The sequence below is a fragment of the Peromyscus leucopus genome, chromosome 19 (genome assembly GCF_004664715.2).
Source record: "Peromyscus leucopus breed LL Stock chromosome 19, UCI_PerLeu_2.1, whole genome shotgun sequence".
NCBI lineage: Eukaryota > Metazoa > Chordata > Mammalia > Rodentia > Cricetidae > Peromyscus > Peromyscus leucopus.
Window position 1 is genome coordinate 48,326,536 of NC_051079.1, and position 20,685 is coordinate 48,347,220.

General features: G+C 55.3%; 1 protein-coding gene across 1 annotated transcript; it reads right to left on the reverse strand.

Moving 5' to 3' along the window:
• Positions 1-1,411: 1,411 nt before the first annotated feature.
• On the reverse strand, positions 1,412-20,351 carry Slc6a7 (solute carrier family 6 member 7). The gene is given in 15 exon segments (XM_028890103.2): positions 1,412-2,883; positions 5,941-6,108; positions 6,643-6,743; positions 6,912-7,011; positions 7,454-7,585; positions 7,657-7,769; positions 8,525-8,649; positions 8,776-8,879; positions 10,146-10,204; positions 10,207-10,279; positions 11,488-11,626; positions 13,294-13,528; positions 13,648-13,779; positions 15,296-15,479; positions 20,125-20,351. Coding segments are annotated over 15 exon segments (1,911 nt in total). The 5' UTR covers positions 20,158-20,351; the 3' UTR covers positions 1,412-2,670.
• Between the last annotated feature and the right edge of the window lie 334 nt (positions 20,352-20,685).

Sequence of the window (20,685 nt, forward strand, 5' to 3'; positions counted from 1 at the left end):
TGCCTTCTGAGAGGAGCTAGGGCATGCTGCAACCAGACTACCTTCTGAGACGTAGCGTAAGTCTCAAGAACGTGATACACATGGTTCCTTTTCCAGTTCCAGAACCCTATATTCCCTCTTGCCCTGTCAACACCCAGTAAGGATCGCTTGCCCGTCATTCTCCCACTGATACCAACATTATCGCTCACCTTGCCTCCCTAACTGGTTCTATGGACCCTTGGGGTGTCACCCAACCAATACCTCCTAGACCCCAGGCTGGGGTCCTTCCTATTGTGGATAGAGCTAGTGTGCCCTCTGGTTTACATCCGATGCTGTCATGGAGCCCTCCAGATGGGATCTCTGGTTCCCAGTTAGCTCCCCAACCTGGCTGGTGTCTATCCAAGTCTGTTGTGACTCAGAGATCTGAAATCAGTAAAGGGCTGGGATGGGGGGGGGGCAGTTAGGAGACTGTAGCCCAACAGGAAGGGCAGTTGAAGAGCATGGAAATGGAGTAGGCATTCCAGGCCAGAGACTGAGCTGAGGTAACACAAGAAGTTGCAAGTCCGGGGCCTGGGTTGGAGAGCAAGGCTGGGATGGGGGAGGAGTCGGAGGTGCAAGCAAGGGAAAGCCTAAGAGCTGAGGTAGCAGCCGAAAAAACGGGGTGCCCCATAACCTTCCAGCTCACACTGTAATTTGAGAGAAGTGAGGTCCCAGCTCCAAGATCCTCCTGTCTTATGCGGCAGCCATGACTAGGTGCCCAAGACAAGGCCCTCAAAACCATGGCCCCAAGTGAACAGTCAACTCCCCACATGGGTGTGGCAAGAAGGCCGCAGGCCAGGGCCCCTGCCAGAAAGTAGAGGCTGTGCCTGGGGTGGCAAGAGGAGCCTGCCTTGGGGAAAGGGTGCTACATCATCCTTTTCCCGCTTGGAGTACCAACAAAGGGGTGGGCGGGCCTGGCCCTTTGTGAGGGGGAATGTATTAATACTCAACAGCAGCCATCTTCCTTTCCTCTCCATCAAAGCCTTGCAGACACCTGGGGTCTGCATTAGAAAGGCGTGAGGCTCTTTCAGGTGCTGAGGCCCCGCCGGCAAGGGCTGAGAGCACCGGGAGATTCTTCTGCTTAGAAAACCCAAGACCAGTCCATCAGCTCCAGCCTCACTTGAAGAGATACTTTGGGGTACTGGAGGATGCTGCCATGACCTGCTATCCTCCCCACTTTGGGCAAGTCTCTCCCCTCTGGAGCTCCATTTGTCTTTATGTACAATGGGAGACTGAGCAACTTCTAGGGGGTCCAGCATTTATCCACAGCAAACACTGGAAGTCAGGGTTGCGACAAGCAGGTGGCCAGCCTTGGGCCCCTCCTCCGTCCGGTGGGAGCTGGCACGTACCCTGTGATGCCCACTGTGCCCTCAGTAGCGAGGAGTCAGGTAAGGAGGGTGACCTCATTTGGTATTTATTGACAATCAGCCAGCAGAACACAAATGGGCTGGGGAGATGCCAGGAGAGGGGTGGGCACAGAGGCCACTGGCTATGCTGCGTGAAAGGACCCTGCTCCGCTGGGAAATGCAATGTCAGGACACCTGGTGGCCACACCTGAACGCCATCTCCCAGGGACCCAGGACGGAGGCTGCCCTCATGGCAGGTGCCTTGCAGCATCAGGACACATGTCCTTCGTGGACCATCTCTGAGTCTTGGTCGTCTCTGTCACGGGAAGCCACGGGGACAGGGGAGAAGGGTCCTGACCGCAGCCTCCATCCCGACCTCCATGGTGGGTGCTCCTCGGGCCTTCTGCCAGCCCAAGGCACAACGTCCATGTGGTGACGGGTGAACTCTATCTACTCCCACCCTAGTGCCTGACTCCAGCCACTAGGACCTGTCTCTCACCTGTCCTTCAGAAGCCTCCCATCTCTATACCTGCCCCTAGACAGACCTAGAGCAATATGTGGTGCCATGCAAGTCCCCTCCAACCCCACCTCTCTGGCTCCCTCTCATAACCGGTGAGCACCACCCTCTCCAGACATTCTCGGTCTCTGCTCTGGCAGGTTGGCCTCCTCCTGGCTCAGGGACAGCTCTGGCCCATACACCCCCCCCCCCTCCTGTCTGATCTGTGATCCTCCACATCCCCCAGCCCCCGAGTTCCCATCTCTTGGGAGAACGTGGCCTTAACACAGGAACCCACAGAGATTTTTTTTTTTCTGCCCAGTTCATTTTACTAATTCTCCAAATCCAGGAAAACCCTCCAGGTTTCTTACTCCCTGGAACCCCAGGTTTAAAGTGGGCTTGTATGGAAATGTGTCTTGTCAGAATGTCTGAACAAAGATGTCAAATATGGAGCCCGCTGCCCCAAGAGAAAGGGAGGTGGCTGGCTGGAGGCTTGGAAACAAGTCCTCTTGGCCATGTGACCTTGGACCAGCTCGTCCCTCTCCGGCTTCAACACGTCCCTCTGCAAAGTGAGGGCTGAGCTGGATCGTTTCAGCTTTGAATGGACTACATAGTATGTGTGTATGTCCCTCTAGATGGAGGTCCCAGGAGAGGCAGAGGCCACCGAGAGGGACTTACACTGGGGACTGGCATTGCTGTGGCAACCTCCAACTGCCTTTCAGGATCCCAGCAGACATCGCTGTCCCCTGCAGCCCCCAAGGAAGAGACTGTGAGGCCCTGGCCAGCCCTCCGGTCTGGTAGTTTCCAATCTCACATCATGGACTCTTCCTCCTCCTCGGCGATCTCGCGGTCCACCTCAATGGCCGTATTCTCGAAGCTGGTGATGCCTCCGTATTTGCGCATGTGTACCATCAGCGGCTTTGGTGACTGGCTCCCGGCCAGTGTGGCCACATACATGCCCGTCCGGTTCTCTTCCAGTGATGGGCCCCAGTCTATAGCGGGTCTGCTGGCCTGCTGAAGCCGCTGTGGCAGAGCAATAACAACGGACGTTGAGTGTTTTCCACGGCCAGGCACCCAACAAAGGCCTGCCTGTGCCCAGTGGGAATCTGTTCTGCCACATCTGGACTGGTGGCCTCAGATATCATCTGTAAACTCCACACTGGGGCATTGTAAAGAGGATATAACTAGTTGGTGCTGGGAATAACATGGCTTCCAAGGCTATGAGACAAGATACATACACACCCTGACAAGCATCCAAAGGTAGATTCAGGAGCCCACTCCAGCTCCCTAGTGCTGAAAGCCAAATTCAGACTTGCTGGGGGGATTTTATGAAAGGACTGGCAGCCAGAACAGAGTCCTGTGTCCAGGAAGGAGGGAGCTGACTAAGCCTACGGTTCCAGAGACCCTTCATCCTTAGCCACATTCCCAGGGCTCTCTGCCCATCCTGCCGGAGGAAGAGCCCTGTACCCTGAGAAAAAGGAGGCCACCAACAACTGATGAAGCCCATTGGGTACAGGTTCCAAGGGCACGGAGTGTGAAAGGCTCTTGGTCTAGGGCCAAAGTCACTGGCACTCCGAGTGTGGTGGCGTTTATTGAACTGTTAGAGCCGGCACCTCACAAACTTGCCAATGCTTTCTTGTCTTTCTTGGAATGCAATCTGAATGTTTGCCATGCTCTCTCTGACCTGACCTGCCCACCTTCCTGGGCTGGTCAACTTGACACAAACCAAATAAAAACCCTTTCCAACTTGCTTTTGGTCATAGTGTGTGAGGGTTTTTGTTTGTTTGGGTTTTTTTTTTGTTTTTAGTTTATTTTTAATTTTAAATACATGTATGTGCGTGTGTCTGTGTATAGGTATGTACACGTCAGTGCAGGTGTCTGCGGAGACCAGAAGAAAGTGTTAGATCTCTTGGAGCTGCAGCTACAGACAGTTGTGAGTTACCTGATGTGGGAATCGAACTAGGGTCCTCTGCAAGAGCAAGTGAGGGCTCTTAACCGCTGAGCCATCTCTCCAGCAGTGAGTCATGTTTTAAACACAGCAATAGAAAGCAAAGTAAGACATTGCACAACCTTGGACCTGCCACTTCCCTTCCATTATCTCTGCCCCGGTCACACGGGTCTCTTTGCTGTCCTCAAACATGCCAGCTGGTCTTCCATCACGGCTTTTATCCCTGGTGTCAGCTGCCGGGGATGCTCTCTTATCTATCACCTTGACATCTCTCCCTGACTCTGACTGCACTAGCTAAAAAAGCATTTTCTACCACTCCATTTCTGCATTCTGCTTTTCAGGTTGTTTGTTGTTGTGAGGTGTAGCACGTAGCCAGCGCTATCGAGTCCTTATTGCAAATCTCCTACACTAAAATACAAGGTCCCCGAGAACAAGGATTTAGATGTGTCTGCAAACACAAAAAAAGGAGTCCAGACTATGGTTCCGTAGCTTCAGTGCTACTGGCCATCTGTCAGGGACAAGCTGTGGGGCTGTCCTGTACATGGGAGGGTGCTAACCACGATCCCAGCCTATAGTCCTTTCAGTTACCCTCCACAACAATCACTAATACCACTGCTCAGGGAGGAACCACCCTCTATGGGAACTCCTGGTCTGGAATTGAGCACATAGCATACCCAAGCTCTGTGCTCGGTGTTGGCCTTCTTAATCTTTGTGGTACCCAATGAAAGAGTTATTTATACTCCACCCTCTTTACTCCCACAGATATCATCTGAAAGTTAAAGCTCGGAGAGGTCACTTAAGTTGGCCAAAGTCACACAGATGGGAAGTGGTGGCACTGGGGTTTGAACCTGGAGAGGCTCCATCTCGAACTTTTCTAATGTTCTGCTTCTCTGTCTCTCAGTCTGACTGGCTCCTTTTCTCCTCATAGCAACCTTATAGGAAGGTATTACTGTCCTCATGGAGAAACCAAGGCTAGAAGGATGACTGGAGAGTAGGGCCATTAGCGCTGCTGGGACTCTGACCTGGTGGATGGAAGGAAGCCCTGATCTCGAGAGGTTCCTCCGGCGCCTAGCCACAGATACCATAAATTCAAGCCCCGACATCCTTGACTCCAAGCTGCCCCATCCTGCTGTTCTCTGCACACACCTGGCGCTCGAGCAAGGGGAGGCTGGCAATTCTCTGGGAGGCACAGGATGGTTCTGAGGTTCAGGGAAGAGCCTAGCCCTAAACCATACAGTGGTTGGAAGCATAGCATCAGCTGGACTTCAGAGAGCACCAGGTGGGCTTTCCCGAGAGCGCGCATGCGCGTGTGGTGGTGTGGAGCGGGCATGCCGCAGCAGTGTGCTAGGGCACAGGCCTGCAGAAGGCTCAGGGCACTGCTCCATAGCTCACTTCCTGCCACTGCCGAATTCCGGTGAGAGCTAGCTTAACAATGGGACACACCGTCCCTAAATTCTCAACAGCCAGCTCTCAGGAGCCAAGGCTGGCTGGCTCCAGCACCTTCTGAGAGGTGCGTGTTGTAGGGAGGGTCCCCGGGCTCTCTCTACACCCCCTACCAGACTCACCAGAACTCCATTCACTCACCACGATGGCCTCTGACCATTGGAGAACTCCAGACTCATAATGGCCAGGGTGCCCCAGGCTCAGAGAGGGGCAGGATCTCCTTGTGGTCACACAGCACATCTGCTGGCCCACAGTGGGTTGCTATCTGTCTCTTTCAAGGTCTGTTAGCTCCTGTGCCAATTGCTCTCTTTAACATAGTCATTCTAAACTGGTACCTCTAGATCCAGCAGGGACTCAACACAGGACCGAGGGGACAGCCTACCTTTTGGGGGGGGTCTCTCAATGTGGTTTACTGGCTCTGGTCTCCAAGTTCAAGTCCTGACCCCTACACTACCGTTGGTGGTCTTTGGATTCCTTCTTCTCTCCAATCCCAATACCAAGGCCCCGTGCGAATATGAGGTTCAGATCGTGATCTCAGCCCTAAGTGCATCTAGACCACATGGGCCTCTGCCGACTTCAAGAATCCTGCCAGGCTCTGGATAAGATGTTGGTGCAGATTTTTTTTTTTTTTTAAAGGGCTTAGCCACAGGGCTGGAAGACTGTAGGCAGGCAGGAAAAAACAGACTCACCTCCCAGAGGGAGCCTTCCTCCCGAAGCACAGCCACCAGCATGCCAGCGGGGATCATGAGGCAGGAGAGCAGGCCCATGAGGATGCCCAGCAGCTCAGCCCAGGCAGGGAAGCGATAGCTGCCATACTCCGAGGGCTGGTACTTGACGATGCTGTACACCAGCAGGGCCTGCAGAGTGGAGACTGCAGCATCACTGGTCCTCTTGCGGGACACAGAGTATGGCATGGCCCGGGTCTGGACCACCTCAAGGCCTGAAGAAAGCCTAGCTGGGACCTACCCATGGTCCTGAGCTGTACCAGAACTGAAGATGGCCCGTTTCTGGGGCCTTTGCCAGACCTGGCCCATTGGGCAGCTCCAAGCTGACTTGATATGGAGGTTTGTGACAGCCTGGGTCTGACATATCCTAAATCCTGGGACAGCCTCTCTCCCAGTTGCTCCCGCCTTATGACCAGCAAAACAGTCCTGAGGCCCCCCCTCCCAAGGCCCTAAGGATTAGGAAAACCCCATCCACTTGCCAGAATAGCGCAGCTCAGAAACCCGGGGCGTGGAGGAGGATGTGTAGGCCAGGTCCTCATGCCTACTCCCCAGGCCCGGCAGAGGCTCACTCAGAGCTGGGGTAACCCAGCTGGACTAAATGCACAGAGGGACCTGCATTTGGCCTTGGGGCCCCAGCCAACCACCTTCCTTCCCACCCCTGGTTACCAGCAGTGTGGCTGGGGACAGAAACAGCCAGCAGGTCCTGAAGTAGAGGCCTGGCTTGAAGCCCAGCATCATGTGGATGTCTCGGCAGAACCTCTGGATGCCTGCACAGGGGAGGAGAAGGGGTGCCCCCGTGATTGGTCCCACCGGTGCCTGTGACCCCCCTCCTCCACGCCTGTTTCCCTGCCTGACCTCCATCCGCCACAGGGCCCCACACCCCGAGTGTTCTCTCACTCTGAGGAGTGTCAGCCTGCCTCCCCAGCTCTTCTCACCATATACCCGGGTGACCGCGAGGCACGTGGTGATCACCACCACCATGAGTCCGAAGCTGGCGCTGTAGTCATCCAGAAGGACCAGCCAGTACATACCGCCCTAGAACACAAAGCATGGCACTGGGCCTCCAGCCTCACTCTCCTCCCGCAGGAGGTGAGTGGGAAGCAGCCAGGGTGCCTCCAGGGCAAAACTAACCAGGAAACGATCCACCCCCTCAGCCCTGTAGAGACAATGTCTCTTCCTGCCTCCCGACAGCCAGATCTCCTAACAGAACCCTTTTATGGATGAGGGAAAACCGGGTTCAGAGAGGGAAATTCACTTGTCTGGAGTCACTCAGCAAGTGGAGAGGTGAGGTTTAAAACAGGTCTTTCACATTTACTCCAGAGCCAGAACTCAACCACAGACCAAGGTGCCTGCCACAGGAAACAGGACCTGGTAGGACCGGAAGCAGTTCAGTGACTGCTCACCTGGCCAAAACTACCTCGGCAAGCACTGCCCCGCCCAGTCCCCTGAGCGTGTGCGCCCCCTGCAGGTCACTCACATCGGTGGTGAGGATCAGCCCCATGAGGTACATGGCAACGCAGATGAGACCTGAGAACACCGCCTTCTTGGGCCGCAGGTAGTAGGGGAATTCGTCTGTCACTGCCGTCACGATGGTCTCTAGAAAGGCAAACTGCAAGGGGTATTGGGATCAGAGTTCTGCCCACGCACAAACCAGTGCCCACTCCCATGGGCAAGGCTCACCTGGCTATCCAAGCCAAGAGTCAGAAGCATGAAGAAGAAGAGGAAGGACCAGAAGGGTGACAGGGGCAGCATTGTCATGGCCTGTGGGTAGACAACAAAGGCCAGGCCAGGGCCTGGGCCGGGGGCATGCGGGGTTAGCAGTCTGGAGGACACCGTATGCTCCCATATGCATTCAAATGCATAGGGTGCCTGGTGTCCATGTGGGAACTCTCTCACTCACCACACCCAAGTCCAGAGACAAATACCAACGGAATACTAACATTCATCACTTTCCTAGCTTCCAGGCCTCAGGCTGGCGCCCTGCAAGTGCTCAGCGCATGAGGCTCCTGAATATGAATTAGCAACCACGCCCACATGCACACAGGGACCAACAGTGGCTCCTAATCAGAACACAGGTCTTGCACACACTCATTCGTAACGAGAATCCCACCCGTACACATACTCACACCCATCCGCTGACACAAGACACGCGGATTCACAGCTCACTGGCACCTTAGATTCACTTACACACACACACACACACACACACACACACACACACACATCTCAACCCAGGATGTGACCTATTTGCACTTCCACACACACACATCTCACCCCAGGATGTGACTTGTTTGGACAAACAAGACCTGAAAGATAAGGCAGCCTCATACAGAAACCCTTTTGTCTCCAGCAGATTGCTGTTGCGCCCCCTTGCATACCCGCGCATTTACACACAGACGCCCGGGACACACACACACACACACACACACACACACACACACACACACACACACAGCTACCCCCTATCTTGCCAGTCTGTGTTGATAGCATGCCCTGTGGCCCAGCTACCTCTCACCCAGCCAAACCCCCAAATGCTGCTCCCACCTACCCGCTTTGGCCACCTGGTCCACAGGCACACCCAGCTCCTGAGACATGTAGCCCAGCACTGAGAAGATAGCGAAGCCAGCCAGGATACTGGTGATGGCGTTGCCCAGAGTGACAATGAAGGTGTCTCTGCAGGGGAGAATCCCAACCCAAGCCATGGTGAGCTGGCCGGCCGCAACCTCAACCCAAGAGAGCCTCCCGGGCAACCGTCCATCTGAGTGTGGCCCCTGGCACTGGGGAGCGGCAGGCACTGACCTGTAGATGTTCTGGTGGAATGTGTTGTAGGAGGCGAAGGTGAGGAGACCCCCAAAACCCACTCCCAGCGAGTAAAAGATCTGAAGAGCAGCTTCAATCCACACCTGTGTCAGGAAAGAGGGACAGGGAAGGCAGGGAGGGCCCAGGAGAGGAGAAGGAGGGGTGAGGGTGAGAAACAGGTTCAGTAAGGAAGGAGGAACAGCCAGGGAGGGTCACAAATGAGGGCCAGGAGCATCCCTAGCCCCGGCACTTCCAATGCAGGATGGGGGCAAGGCCTTCCCCTTTCTGGGACTCAGTTTACCCACCCAGGGTCTAGTAGATGGTCTGTAAGCTTGGTCCAGTCTTGAAGGAAGGTGTGACTAATGCCGAGGCGAAAGCAGATTGGAGTTGAGCACAGGCCTATGTAAGCACTTTGCTCCCTGCCTGGAGCCAGAGGGGTCTGAACCGGGACCCATCTTTACCAGTTTCTAACCGTACATCCTGGACAAGGCCCGTCCCCTCTCCGCGCTCTGGGTCCCTCGTCTGTGGCGAAGGACCGAGAACAGTGCCTGCCTCATGGGGAGGCACAGTGAGGGTTAGGTCATTACGAAAGTAGAGAAGTGTCAGTGTCCATGGTGTCAACGGTCAATAGTGTCAGCTGCCAGGACCGCGTTGTGATCATCACTGGTACAAAGTCGTCCCTGGGCTTTGGAGCCAGACAGATCTGAATGGAACCCCAGTCATGACACCTTATGCTCATCACTAATTGTTGTAAGCTTCTAGGAGTGTGTGTGTGCGTGCATGCACATGTGTATGTGTGTGCGTGTATGTGTGCACGTGTATGTGTGCACGTGTATGTCTATGTTTTGTCAAATGGAGAAAATAATAACTGCTTCATGGGATTTTTTTTTTTTGTCTTTGCAAGACAAGGGTTTCTCTGTGTAGCTTTGGAGCCTGTCTTGGATCTCACTCTGTAGACCAGGTTGGCCTGGAACTCACAGAGATCCGCCTGCCTCTGCCTCCCGAGTGCTGGGATTAAAGGTGTGTGCAACCACCGCCTGGCCAAAAATAATTTTTAGCTTTTATTATTTATCCAGATGTGTCTTATGAGTGTTTGCAATGTGTATGTGGATACCAGAAGAGGGAGTGGGATCCCCACCCTTTATAGATGGAAGTGAGATGCCTGACATGAGTGCTGGGACTCGAACCCAGGTCCTCTGGAAGGGCAGCAGGTGCTCTTAACCACTGAGCCATATCTCCAGTCCCCGCTTCATGGGATTTTAAAGACTAAATGAGGATACCCAGGAAGGGCTGGCACAGTGCTGCTGCTGGAGGCTCCCCCCTTGAGGGTCCCCGCCCCTGCACCCTCTCCTTTCACGCTCCCTGCTCACCTTGGAAGACAACAGGTGGTGGAACTGGGGTGTGAGATAGAACTGGATGCCCTTCCAGGCCCCGGAAGGGTCACCCCTCGAACCAACAGCATGAGCAGGATGAGGTAGGGGAAGGTGGCTGTGAAATACACCACCTGGAGAAGAGGGCACGTTGGGATGGCAGAGGACCCTCCACACAGCTCTGCCTGCCCAAACCTTCACCCCAGACACCCGCCTTCTCGACTGCCGGGGGTCCTGAGTCAGGAACAGCCACCATTCTCGATATGTCTCCTGCTCTCTCCATCACCGGCCCAGTGTTCGTACCCCGCCTCCAAGGCCACCCCAGTCCCATTTCTACTACTTCCCCTGGCACAGGCTAGCACCACTGGTGGTGAGTCTCCCCATCCTGTGCCTAGCCTGTGCCCCTGTAAACCACCTGACACCCCCCAACTTCCTGAAGTCAGTCACCTCTCTCTCCATCTCATCTTCTGCCCTGATGGCGGCCATGGTGGCCCCTCCTCTCTATATGGCACCCTATATGGCATAGTGATGTCCTCTTGCTTAGCCAAGGTCATTTATGGCCTCTGACTAACAGCCTTCCTCCCTTCTCTCCGCCCATCACCCTGCAGCACACACTGGCCTCCTGATATCTAGTTGGTCTTCACCTGCTAACAGCAGTCCAATTTTCCCTATCTGGGATTCACTTCACGTCCAATGGCAGTGATGGGCTCATGAACAGCAGATAGCTCAAGCCAAGCAGATAACCCCTTTCCTGCCACAGAGACTGGGTACGGGGTGGGTACACAGCTCGCCTGACCCAAGAAGGTAAGTTCTATGAGATCTACAGACTTGGGGACACAAGGGGAAGAAGCCAGTGTGGAGGAAGGCTTCAATGAGAGAGAGGTCCCAGGAGCAGACTGTGGTAACAGCCATGGAACCCCAGACCGACCTATGCCAAAGTTGTCCTCCACCTGGGGGTGAGGGGCAGCTTTTTAGTTAGTGTAACACCTGGGTACAGAGCCCCCGAAACTCCAAGATGTCTGATTTATACATCCATCCCGTAAGCGTTCCATAAACCCTCACTGAATCTCTCTCTCTGCAGGGTGCCAAGCTCTGGGCAAGGATGCCAACTTGAATAACCCATGGGTATTGCCCGAAGCAGGCACTTAGCCTAGGAAAGCGGGGAACCCCAGTGCCCCTATTAACCTCCATGCTCTCCTTCAAGCAGAGCCCTGCTCCCTCCACCCCCCAGATCCTCTCTTCCCCTCCCCGGGTGAACCCTATCATCTTCCCAGCCTTGGCCAGCACCCTCCTTCTTCTCCAGCCCCCCCTGAATTTCGGCACCCAGCCTCCCAAGCCTCACCTTGCCCGAGGACTTCACCCCCTTGAGGATACAGAGGAACACGATGACCCAAGCCAGCAGCAGGCAGAGGCAAAGGTTCCAGCGAATCTCCCCAGGCTGGCCGATGCCCTGGCTGCCCTGAATGTGCAGGACGTAGCGGCTGTGGGAGACAACAATCCGAGAATCCTCTGGTCACCCTGACACACTCCATAGGTATGGGGGGGGGGGGCGCGGGGAGCCATGTCTTCCGGGCCCAATAGCTTTTTCCCCACGTGATGCTTTCCAAATCCCTCCCGTTTTTCTTGGGCTGGCTGAGTCCAGCTTGTCTCTACCTCTCCCCACCTCCTTTGGGGAGCAGATAGCAGGCGAAGGCTTGATGGATCTGGTATCTAAACTCATACATGTGTATACATTTACATACACACGTGCACTCCGTTCAGGAGTCTGGCCATGGCTGTGCTCCTCTGAGCCGTGGTTCACACTGGGTAGTCCCACTCTCAAGGCTCCAGGGTCCACAGTCCCTCTCTTTGCCCCTTGGAGCTCCATGGAAGCAGCTCTCTCTAGGGATAGTTCTGGTGTTCTATCTCTCCATGTGGATTCCTTGACTCTCTACAAAGCCTTTTCATCAAACTCCCTTCAATTAACCCCTTTGGCAATGCCGTCTGCCCCTGCCTATACCTCACCAATGCGATCAGCCTCGGTATTGCCACAGAGACCCTCGGCAGCCACAGCGACCGCGTCAAGTTCTTAAGTTCTGTATGGTATACGGAAACTCATAGGTTGCACTTTAGCAGATACAGGCCCTCGGGCTGGCCTGGAATTGAAGAAATGAGTGGACTGTACAGGTCAAGCTGGGAGAGGGATCCTTTCAAAACATGAACCTGCCCGGCGGGGGTGGCACATGCCTTTAATCCCAGCACTGGGGAGGCAGAGCCAGGCGGATCCCTGTGAGTTCGAGGCCAGCCTGGGCTACAGAGTGAGTTCCAGGACAGGCACAAAGCTACACAGAGAAACCCTGTCTCAAAACAAACAAACAAAAAACAAAAACAAAAACCCAAACAAACAAACATGAACCTATTGGGGGAACCCTTGCGAGCAATCCTTTGCAGGGGAAGGAAGGAACTATTCATCCAGGGTCTGGGCTACTCTAGAATATTCTGGCACAAGACTGAGAGTCAGGAATCCTTAGTGTCACCATTGCTGCTCCTGAGCAAGCTTCTGGCCCTTGTTTCTCAGCTGGGATAGGCCAGTGAGCCACGATGTCTTCCTGGAGCCACCATTCCGGGGCTCGTGGCTGGCTGGCACTGCACTGACGGTGTTATCCATGGTGCCTCGTTCAAATCTCCCAGGCAACTCTCATCTCACCCCTGTTCTTACGCTCATCAGAGATGGTTATAACTTTGCAAGGCCCCGGCTCTCCAAAGTGCTTCAGCAACTGACACAGAACCTCAGTAAATGCTTATTCAAAGACTGACTCCATGAGTGAAGGACTCAACGGATAATGTCCTATGAAGCAGGTACGGCTATCACCCTCACTGTGGCAGTGGAAGAAACGGAAACTCTGAAATGTCACCTTGGATAAGAGCTGGCACTCTTGTTAATAAGTGGACACTCACCAACCCTCTCACCCCGGAGCTAGACCAGAGTTTCCACGCCACTCTTTCCTCTGATCGGCACAGCCGCCTTCTGACTTTGTTACTACAGGTGTCCTGTTCTAAAAGAAGCTGGCCAGGTAAGGAGCCAGGATCCAAATCTTTCGTCCCCCACAGGCCAGCACTGCACCCCCACCTCCTGCCCACCCCCAGTGGCTACCCCAGTCAGACGGACCTCCAGTACTCCTCACTGGGGCTGACGGTACTGCTGAGGTTAAGGGGCAGCACCCCATTGCCATCCCTGGGGCCCCTGTGCTCCAGGCAGCGCTCTGTGTTCCACCAGTTGCCACAGTGCTCCCAGGGCAGGTCGCTGGTGAGGGACGCGAAGAGGTAGAAGAGGACATAGGCGATGATCATGTTGTAGTAGATGGCCACCAGGCCCACGATGAGCAGCATGGCCGCGCCCGCACCTGGAGAGCAGGGCAGGGGGCAGCGTCACCTCCCTGCCGGAGCCTGGGAGCAGGGCAGCGACTCCCCAGGGTTCCTGGTGGCTCAACACACAGCCAGGAATCAATCGCTGAGGCCTTACCTTTGAAGAGGGGGCTGATTTTCCAGACAGCCAGGGGTCCCAGGCTGGAGAACTGGCCCAGGGAGAGCTCGAGAAAGAAGAGGGGGATGCCGCAGATGGCCAGCATGAGGAAGTAGGGGACAAGGAAGGCTCCTGCGGAGAAGGTAGCAAAAGGGGGTGGGATTCAAGTGAACCAGCCCCCCCCTCAAAGCTCCATACTGGCTGACCCACCCCCACTACTGTCCTGTGACGTCAGCCACCTACCATCCACCTTGGGTGGATGGAGCACTTCTCCCAAGGGTCACTGAGGCTGGGGGAGCTAGTGGGTATTCACACACTTCTGTCGCTAGAGAGCCCAGAAACATGGCTGGGCACAGAGCAGAAGATGCTCCAGAAACACCGGCCCAGTGAGTGAATAAACGAAGAGTGTGGATGAATGAGTTCTTCTCCTCCAAGGAGCGCCAGCTCTACACCTCCAGAATCTGGCTCCAGTGGTCCCTTCCTCATGAATGCTGCCTCAGATGCTCTGGCTGACACCTGCAGTTTCCTGGGCCTGCCATCCCTCCCCTTCCCTTCGCACATAGACAGCCACCTCCTTCAGACAGCTGCCTGCCACCAGGCTGTGGTGGGGCTGTCATCGCACAGCTAGCAGCCCTCTGCCCTCCCTCCTGGAGCTATGTGGGCAAACACCCCAAGTCACGCTGATCGCTTTCCTTGCCATTCTATACGGACTCATTCTAGGGTGATCTTCTGAGAGGCTCTGGATGGCTAAGCCCTACAGAACAGAGTGTCTATGTCTGGGCTCCCCACCCCAGCTTCATGGGCGAGGGCTGGGCGTCCGAGGAAAACGTGAGGTCAGGACACAGAAAGGGAGGGGAAGCGGGGAGAATCCCGGGGTCCCGGAGCCCAGCGGTGGGCTCACAATTTTGCTTGGTCTAGTCTTACCTGGATCTCTCTTTGCTAACACTGACGTCTTAACAAGTTTGGGAGAGGGAGTTGGAGATACTGCAAGAGCGTGTAGCCCTGGAGAAGGCAGTTGGAAGGTTGGGTCTGCCCCATGTGACCTTGGACAGAGAACTTGGCCTCTCCAGACCCTAGCTAGCTACCTCAGCATTTCCAAGGTGCCTACCTAGGAGGGTTGTTATCAGGGCATGGGGCAGGCACCAAGCCCAGGACCTAGTGAGTGGTTTACTTAACCCTAGTCATTGCTGATGAGGCTTAGAATGTTAACTCGGAGAATCAAGGACAAAGAGAATTACTTGTAAAACAACATAGATCACGTGTTTGCAAATCTGAGTGGAAAGAACCCGGAGAGGATGGAACACTGAATACTGCAGAGAGGGAATGGTGGATGGGGCGGGGCCTTGGAGGAGGTGCGGGAGGGGGCAGGAGACAATGCAAAGCCTATGGGTATGAGTGGGTACCACACTTGACACCCACCATGGGCAAGTGGGTAATTCCTTCTGCCCACCAAAGGACCTGGGAAGCATAAGGCCTCAGGGAGGAAACCTGGGTATCATCCTGGGCATGGCAAGGCCGGGGGAGGGGCTTGGTGATGATGAAGGAGGAAACGCCCTTCTAACCTAAGTTCACTTCAAAGGTCACCCTATAGCCCCCCAAGCCTTGGTCTGTCATCCCAGCTACTCCCAAGAGGTCCCCAGGCCCATACCGCCTCCATTGGTGTAGGCTCGGTAGGGAAACCGCCAGACATTTCCCAAGCCCACACAGTAGCCGATACAGGACAGCAAGAAGTCCAGTTTGCCCGTCCAGTTGCCTCTATCTGCTGCAAAATCCACATCCAAGTCCACATCGCCCTGGTCACTGGGAGTCATCAGCAGGTCTGGGGTGACAGGCTGCCAGGAAGAGAGAACAAAGGAGAGATGGAGGAGGGCGCTGCCAGAGTGGAACTGGGGAACCCAAGCCAAGACCGTGGTTTGGACGAGGCTGAGTGGGAAATGATCGATCAGTTCAGATAGTCAAGCGGTTTCACCTGGACTCGAGAGGCTCTAGCTTGCAGGGCTTCGGGGAACAGCAGGGTGGCTCAGGCCTTCGGAAGCTGCCTGGCCTCATCCTGGCTGGCAGAAACAGGCCAAGGATGATACCATTTTAACGTCATTGCCAGCGATGATCATTGTGACGGTCATTGTGTGTTGGTGATCACAGCGGTAAATGTTCTATTCACATCACCTGAGCCAGCTACTCATCCACACACCATTCCAAGCACGAGGAGGAGGAAAGCCGAAGCTCCAGGAGGGGTCATGACCTACCTGAGGCTTTAGCCTACTTGGCTGGTAGGAGAACCATGTCTGGCACCCGGCACACGTGATGCTAACGGCCCCATCTCCACCCTCTTGGAGGTTATCTCCATCTGGGTACTGGACCAGTGTGGAGCACACCCAAGGGCAGGTGGGCACACTGGAAGATGTTCAGGAAAAGAGACTCCGGGGGGACAGAAGGAAGAAACCAGGGTACCCTTGATACAGGAAGCTGAGGACTTTGACAGAAAGTGGAAGGAAGGGATCTGAATACTGTCTTGTGGCCTAGAAAGCCTATCGGGGACTGTGGGTTTTGCCCAGCACTCAGAAAGAAACCTTTTTATGCTCTGTCTCAGAAAGTCAGAGCCCAACTATCATTAATGGAGAGGAAAGTGCAGGAGAGAATGAGGCCAGCTGTCTTGACTGTCTCCTTCCATGATTCACTGTGGTTGGAGAGGTCCACTGGGCACTCTCCCTGTGGCTGGGGCGAGGAGGAGGAGGTCAGCTCCAGACACTTGGGATCTTGTCCCTAAAGAATGCAAGGTGGCCTGTTTGTGGGTTACTTGGCTTTAGTACCTGAAGGAAGCTCGGAGGTATCGGGAGAACCACCTAAAATCCAGAGAGCAATTCCTAAAATGGAACGTGGGAATGGGTCAGAAGATGGCAGCCCACCTTGCCTGTTTGCTTCTGAAATCCCTCAGTGCCCAGCAGAATGGAAAAACAAAATAGGCCCGTCAGTAAATACCCAGCCATGGTGTGTACCACAGGAGAAAAGCTCTTTCCCTCAGCTTTCTATCCTGAGAAATCCTGGGAACCAGGGCATGATTCTGGCCCATGGCCTATGCTATTACACTGTGTGACCATAGTCTTCTGAGCCTCAGTTTCCCCATCTAGACAGTGTGGGGAGTAGGGAGATCATTGTTTCCAGAAACATACCCTTTGCGATGCTCACAGGCATTCCGTGGAAGAATTCTCCACTCAAAAGCTGGGTTCACACCATCTAAAAATGTACGCCTTTGCTTGCAGGGCCGGTCAGCTCATTTAACGGGTCAGGCCATTCCAAATAGGGACTAGAGTGCAGTGTTCCTAAGAGTCTCAAGTTCGGGGTACCTTCAGAGGTGTGAGTTTAGACAGAGTCAGGGAGCCTTCTGCTGGAGTCTGAGGGCCTAGACTGACGGCCAGGTAAGAGCCTCCCCAGGGACTCAGAACCAAGCCACTAACCAGCTGAGTTTCCTCCCTAAAGACTTTTCATCCCAGGCTGGAGAGATGGCTCAGGGGTTAGGAGCACTGGCTGTTCTTTCAGAGGTCCTGAGTTCAATTCCCAGCAACGACATGGTGGCTCACAACTATCTGTAGTGAGATCTGGCAGAACACTTGTAATAAATAAATAAATCTTAAAAAAAAAAAAAAAGACTTTCCACCCAAAATAGGTAGGAACAGAGGAGGCTTCATTGGGCACTGGCCACACGAGCATCATTAGGATCAAGATGATGAAAGGGAGGCTGGGTGTGGCTCAGTGGCGGAGCATCTGTTCTCATACACCAGCCCTGGCTTTCATCCCTGGCAGAAGAGAGATGAACGAAGAATCACCCAGCTGGAGATGTCTGCTGGAGTGTCAGGCCGGGCAGTGGATCCTGGGGCTGCCCTGAAATGACAGTGCTGGGTTGACTCCGTGACAGCAGTTGTGACCATGACAGCAATCCTGTCTGTGGTTAAGCAATGGTGTCGGGGACAGCCTGGCATGACTGTGGGTGATGGTGACAGACAAAAATGAGAAAAGGTGTTTTAAGACTGAAATAAATAAACACTCGAGTGGCAGGTTTTTTGTTTTTTGTTTTTTTGTTTGTTTGTTTGTTTGCTGTGGCTTAGGGCATGCTCTGTGGTGAGTGTGGCAGCAACTCCCAGGCTTATTGGAGCTCCTCCCTCCCCTGGCCTCTTGTGGGCCTCTCTAGTTGTGAGAACCAGCCTTTGGGGCCCCTCGGGCTTTTGCAGGAACTCTAAGAGGGAGTTGGTGGCAGCCACCTGACACCAGGTTGCAAGGTAGGCCTGTCACCCAGAGACACACTGCCCCTTTCAGGCCTGCTGACAGGAGGTCCCAGTAATGAGGCTCCTCTGATCCCCTCAGAGACGCTGCCCTTTCTACACTCACAGAGCAGTCCGATCTGTTTCCATGGCGACAAGAGTTCTAAGAGCAGGAGGCTGCCAACTGGTCCCCCACCTCCCCCAATCAGAAGGAAGCTTGCTCCTGTTCCAGGGCCAGGAGATGGGGGTACCCCCCCAAAGCTGAGCCAATCAGGAACCTACATGGAGCCCTAGCCTCACCATCAGGTGAATCCCAGGAGGCTTTGGGGCTGGTCCAGAAGCAGCAGATCGCAGCAGACAAGTAAATGGGGCAGGGCCAGAACCTACCTGGCTGGCTTTCCATTCCCACCTGGTCGGGAGCTCCCACGCCCCACTCTGGATCACGCGGGAACACACTTCAGAGCATGCACCTGTACCCTCTCTTTTAGGGACCCAGAGACATGGGTCCCCACCCCCAGGCATCAGGAGAAAGCACTAGAAGAGGCCTAGGGGGATCTTTTACCTTCTTGGAAAGACAAAAGGCATCGCTAATCCCACTTCACGGCAGGAAGCTGAGCTCCCCGAGAGGAAAGGGAGGGGCCCAAGGTTAAATGGCAAGTCAAGGGCAGAGCACTCCTAAGACCAGATACCCACCCCAGCCAGTCAGACTTGGCTCTGCCCACCCTTGGCTTTGCTCAGAAGAAGATGCCCTCTTCTCTCTGAGACATGGGGCGGGGAGGGTGTTCTAGGTAGCTTCCCCCTCCAGGTAAGTCACGGAGCACTTCCCTCTATGCCTCAGTCGCCCTGTCTTTAAAATGGGCTAGTGGGGTCTAGTGGATGGCTCAGGGAGAAGAGACCGGAGAAGAAGTTCCAGTGGGGGAACTGGGCAAGAGCTTCCTACCACGTGGCTGTTTCTGTCATGTGTGGCTGTGACGGAGAGGGGCAGGGGCTCTTGTGGGAAGGAGAGAGAGAGAGAGAGAGAGAGAGAGAGAGAGAGAGAGAGAGAGAGAGAGAGAGAGAGAGATCGAGAACCCTGTGGGGAATGGGGACAAGACCCAATAGGATCCAAGAGTCCACAGATGGCTTCAAGAAGTGACTCCCGTCAGCCAATAGAAAAGACCCAGCTACCCCAGTGCTTCCAGGTCTGGGAGCATAAGGACAGAAAGCTTGAATGAAGAAGGTGTGTGTGTGTGTGTGTGTGTGTGTGTGGTGGTGTGATAACAGCAGCCAGCCCCTGTGAAGTCTCCTCCCGTGTAGCTGTCTCCCTCTCAGTTCACAGCATCTCCACACCTCACACAGCCCCAGTGGGTGAGGGGTTGGTTGTTTTCTCCACACCGGAGATGGCCGGCTGGAGAAATTGGACTTGACCAGTCCCCACCGAGTGGCAGCTTCAGAAACAATCCTCAGGAGTTCTGTCACTAGTGGGGCTGACACTTCAAAGCTTGCCACCAGAAAACTTACCTCAGTGTGTCCCCCCCTCCCCCACAAACAACTAGGAGGGTCCAGCATGGCCAGGTAGGGAGATCGAGGTCTCCCCGACATCTCTACTGCTACCCCACCTCCCATTCTTAGGTTCCCAGACCCCACCCTTGCCGGGGAAGGGATTCAACCCTAACCAGGCACAGCCTGGGGTCTCCGCGGGGGGCCGGGGAGGGGGGGCGCGGGGGGGAGAAAGGGTGTCTCACCAGGAAAGGGAAGGCTGGAGTGAAAAGGGACAAGGGAGGCAACAGAGGGGCCCGGCCCCCAGGGCCCAAGTCCTTAGGACTGAAGTGGGTCCACTGGAGGCTGACAGAGGCCCTTGGGTATAGAGTGCCCAGGAGAGGCCAGGGCGAGATCCCAGCCCCAGCAGAGTCCAGCTCAATATTGACATGTAGCTTCTAACACCCCCACCTTGTCAGGCCCTGAGAGAACAGATGGAGTACCGGAAAAGGGTGGGGGGGTATGTGACCCCCAACTACCCATCCGCGCCCCCCTGGGGCTGCAGACACCTGTTTGCAGGTCGGGGCACCGGCAATCTGGACCCTAGCACTACACTCCGACCCACCAGGGGAGATCGTGACCCCGCCCCTCCCCGTAATCCAGTTTGGGAGGAGGTTCTCTAGCCCTGAGCAGGGAGGGCATCCCTTTGGCCCCCACGATCCTCCCAAGCCTCGCTCAGGTGCGCTCCGCCCCCGTGCCCTACCTTGCGGAGGTGAGCTCCCTGGAGCTTCTTCATCTTGGCGAGCTGGCGCTGGCGCTGGCCGGAGCGCGCGGAGGAGAGCCGGCGAGGCGGGCGCCGAGCGCTGGTCCTACCGCGGCGCCTTTGCCCCCGCGGCTCCCGCGCACCGGCTGGGGAGGGCGCAGGCGCTGCGGTGAGGCCGCTGCGGGCGGGCGTGGGGCGCTGCGAACGCCCTGCCTCTCCCTGCTCAGCGCCCTACGCCGGGGGAGACACCCAGACACATCGGATGACGGACAGACGGCGGCGGGGGGATGCGCGCGCCCCCGCACGCAGAGATGCGGATTGGAGCGGCCCGAGCGGGTGGGGAGGGGGGTACGTGACAGAAACCATCGGCCACAGCTACGGTCTCCTGCGTGACCTTGGGCAAGTGACTGCCTTCTCTGGGCCTCCCTTTCATTAGTTGGGTGAGGACAGACGCAGGCAGAATGCTCCTGAAGACTAATTTTCATGTATGGGGCTCCAGCACCCGACTACATCTTCTTTGCTGATGACCTTAAGTTTGGTTTTTTTGTTTTTCCCTGGGTA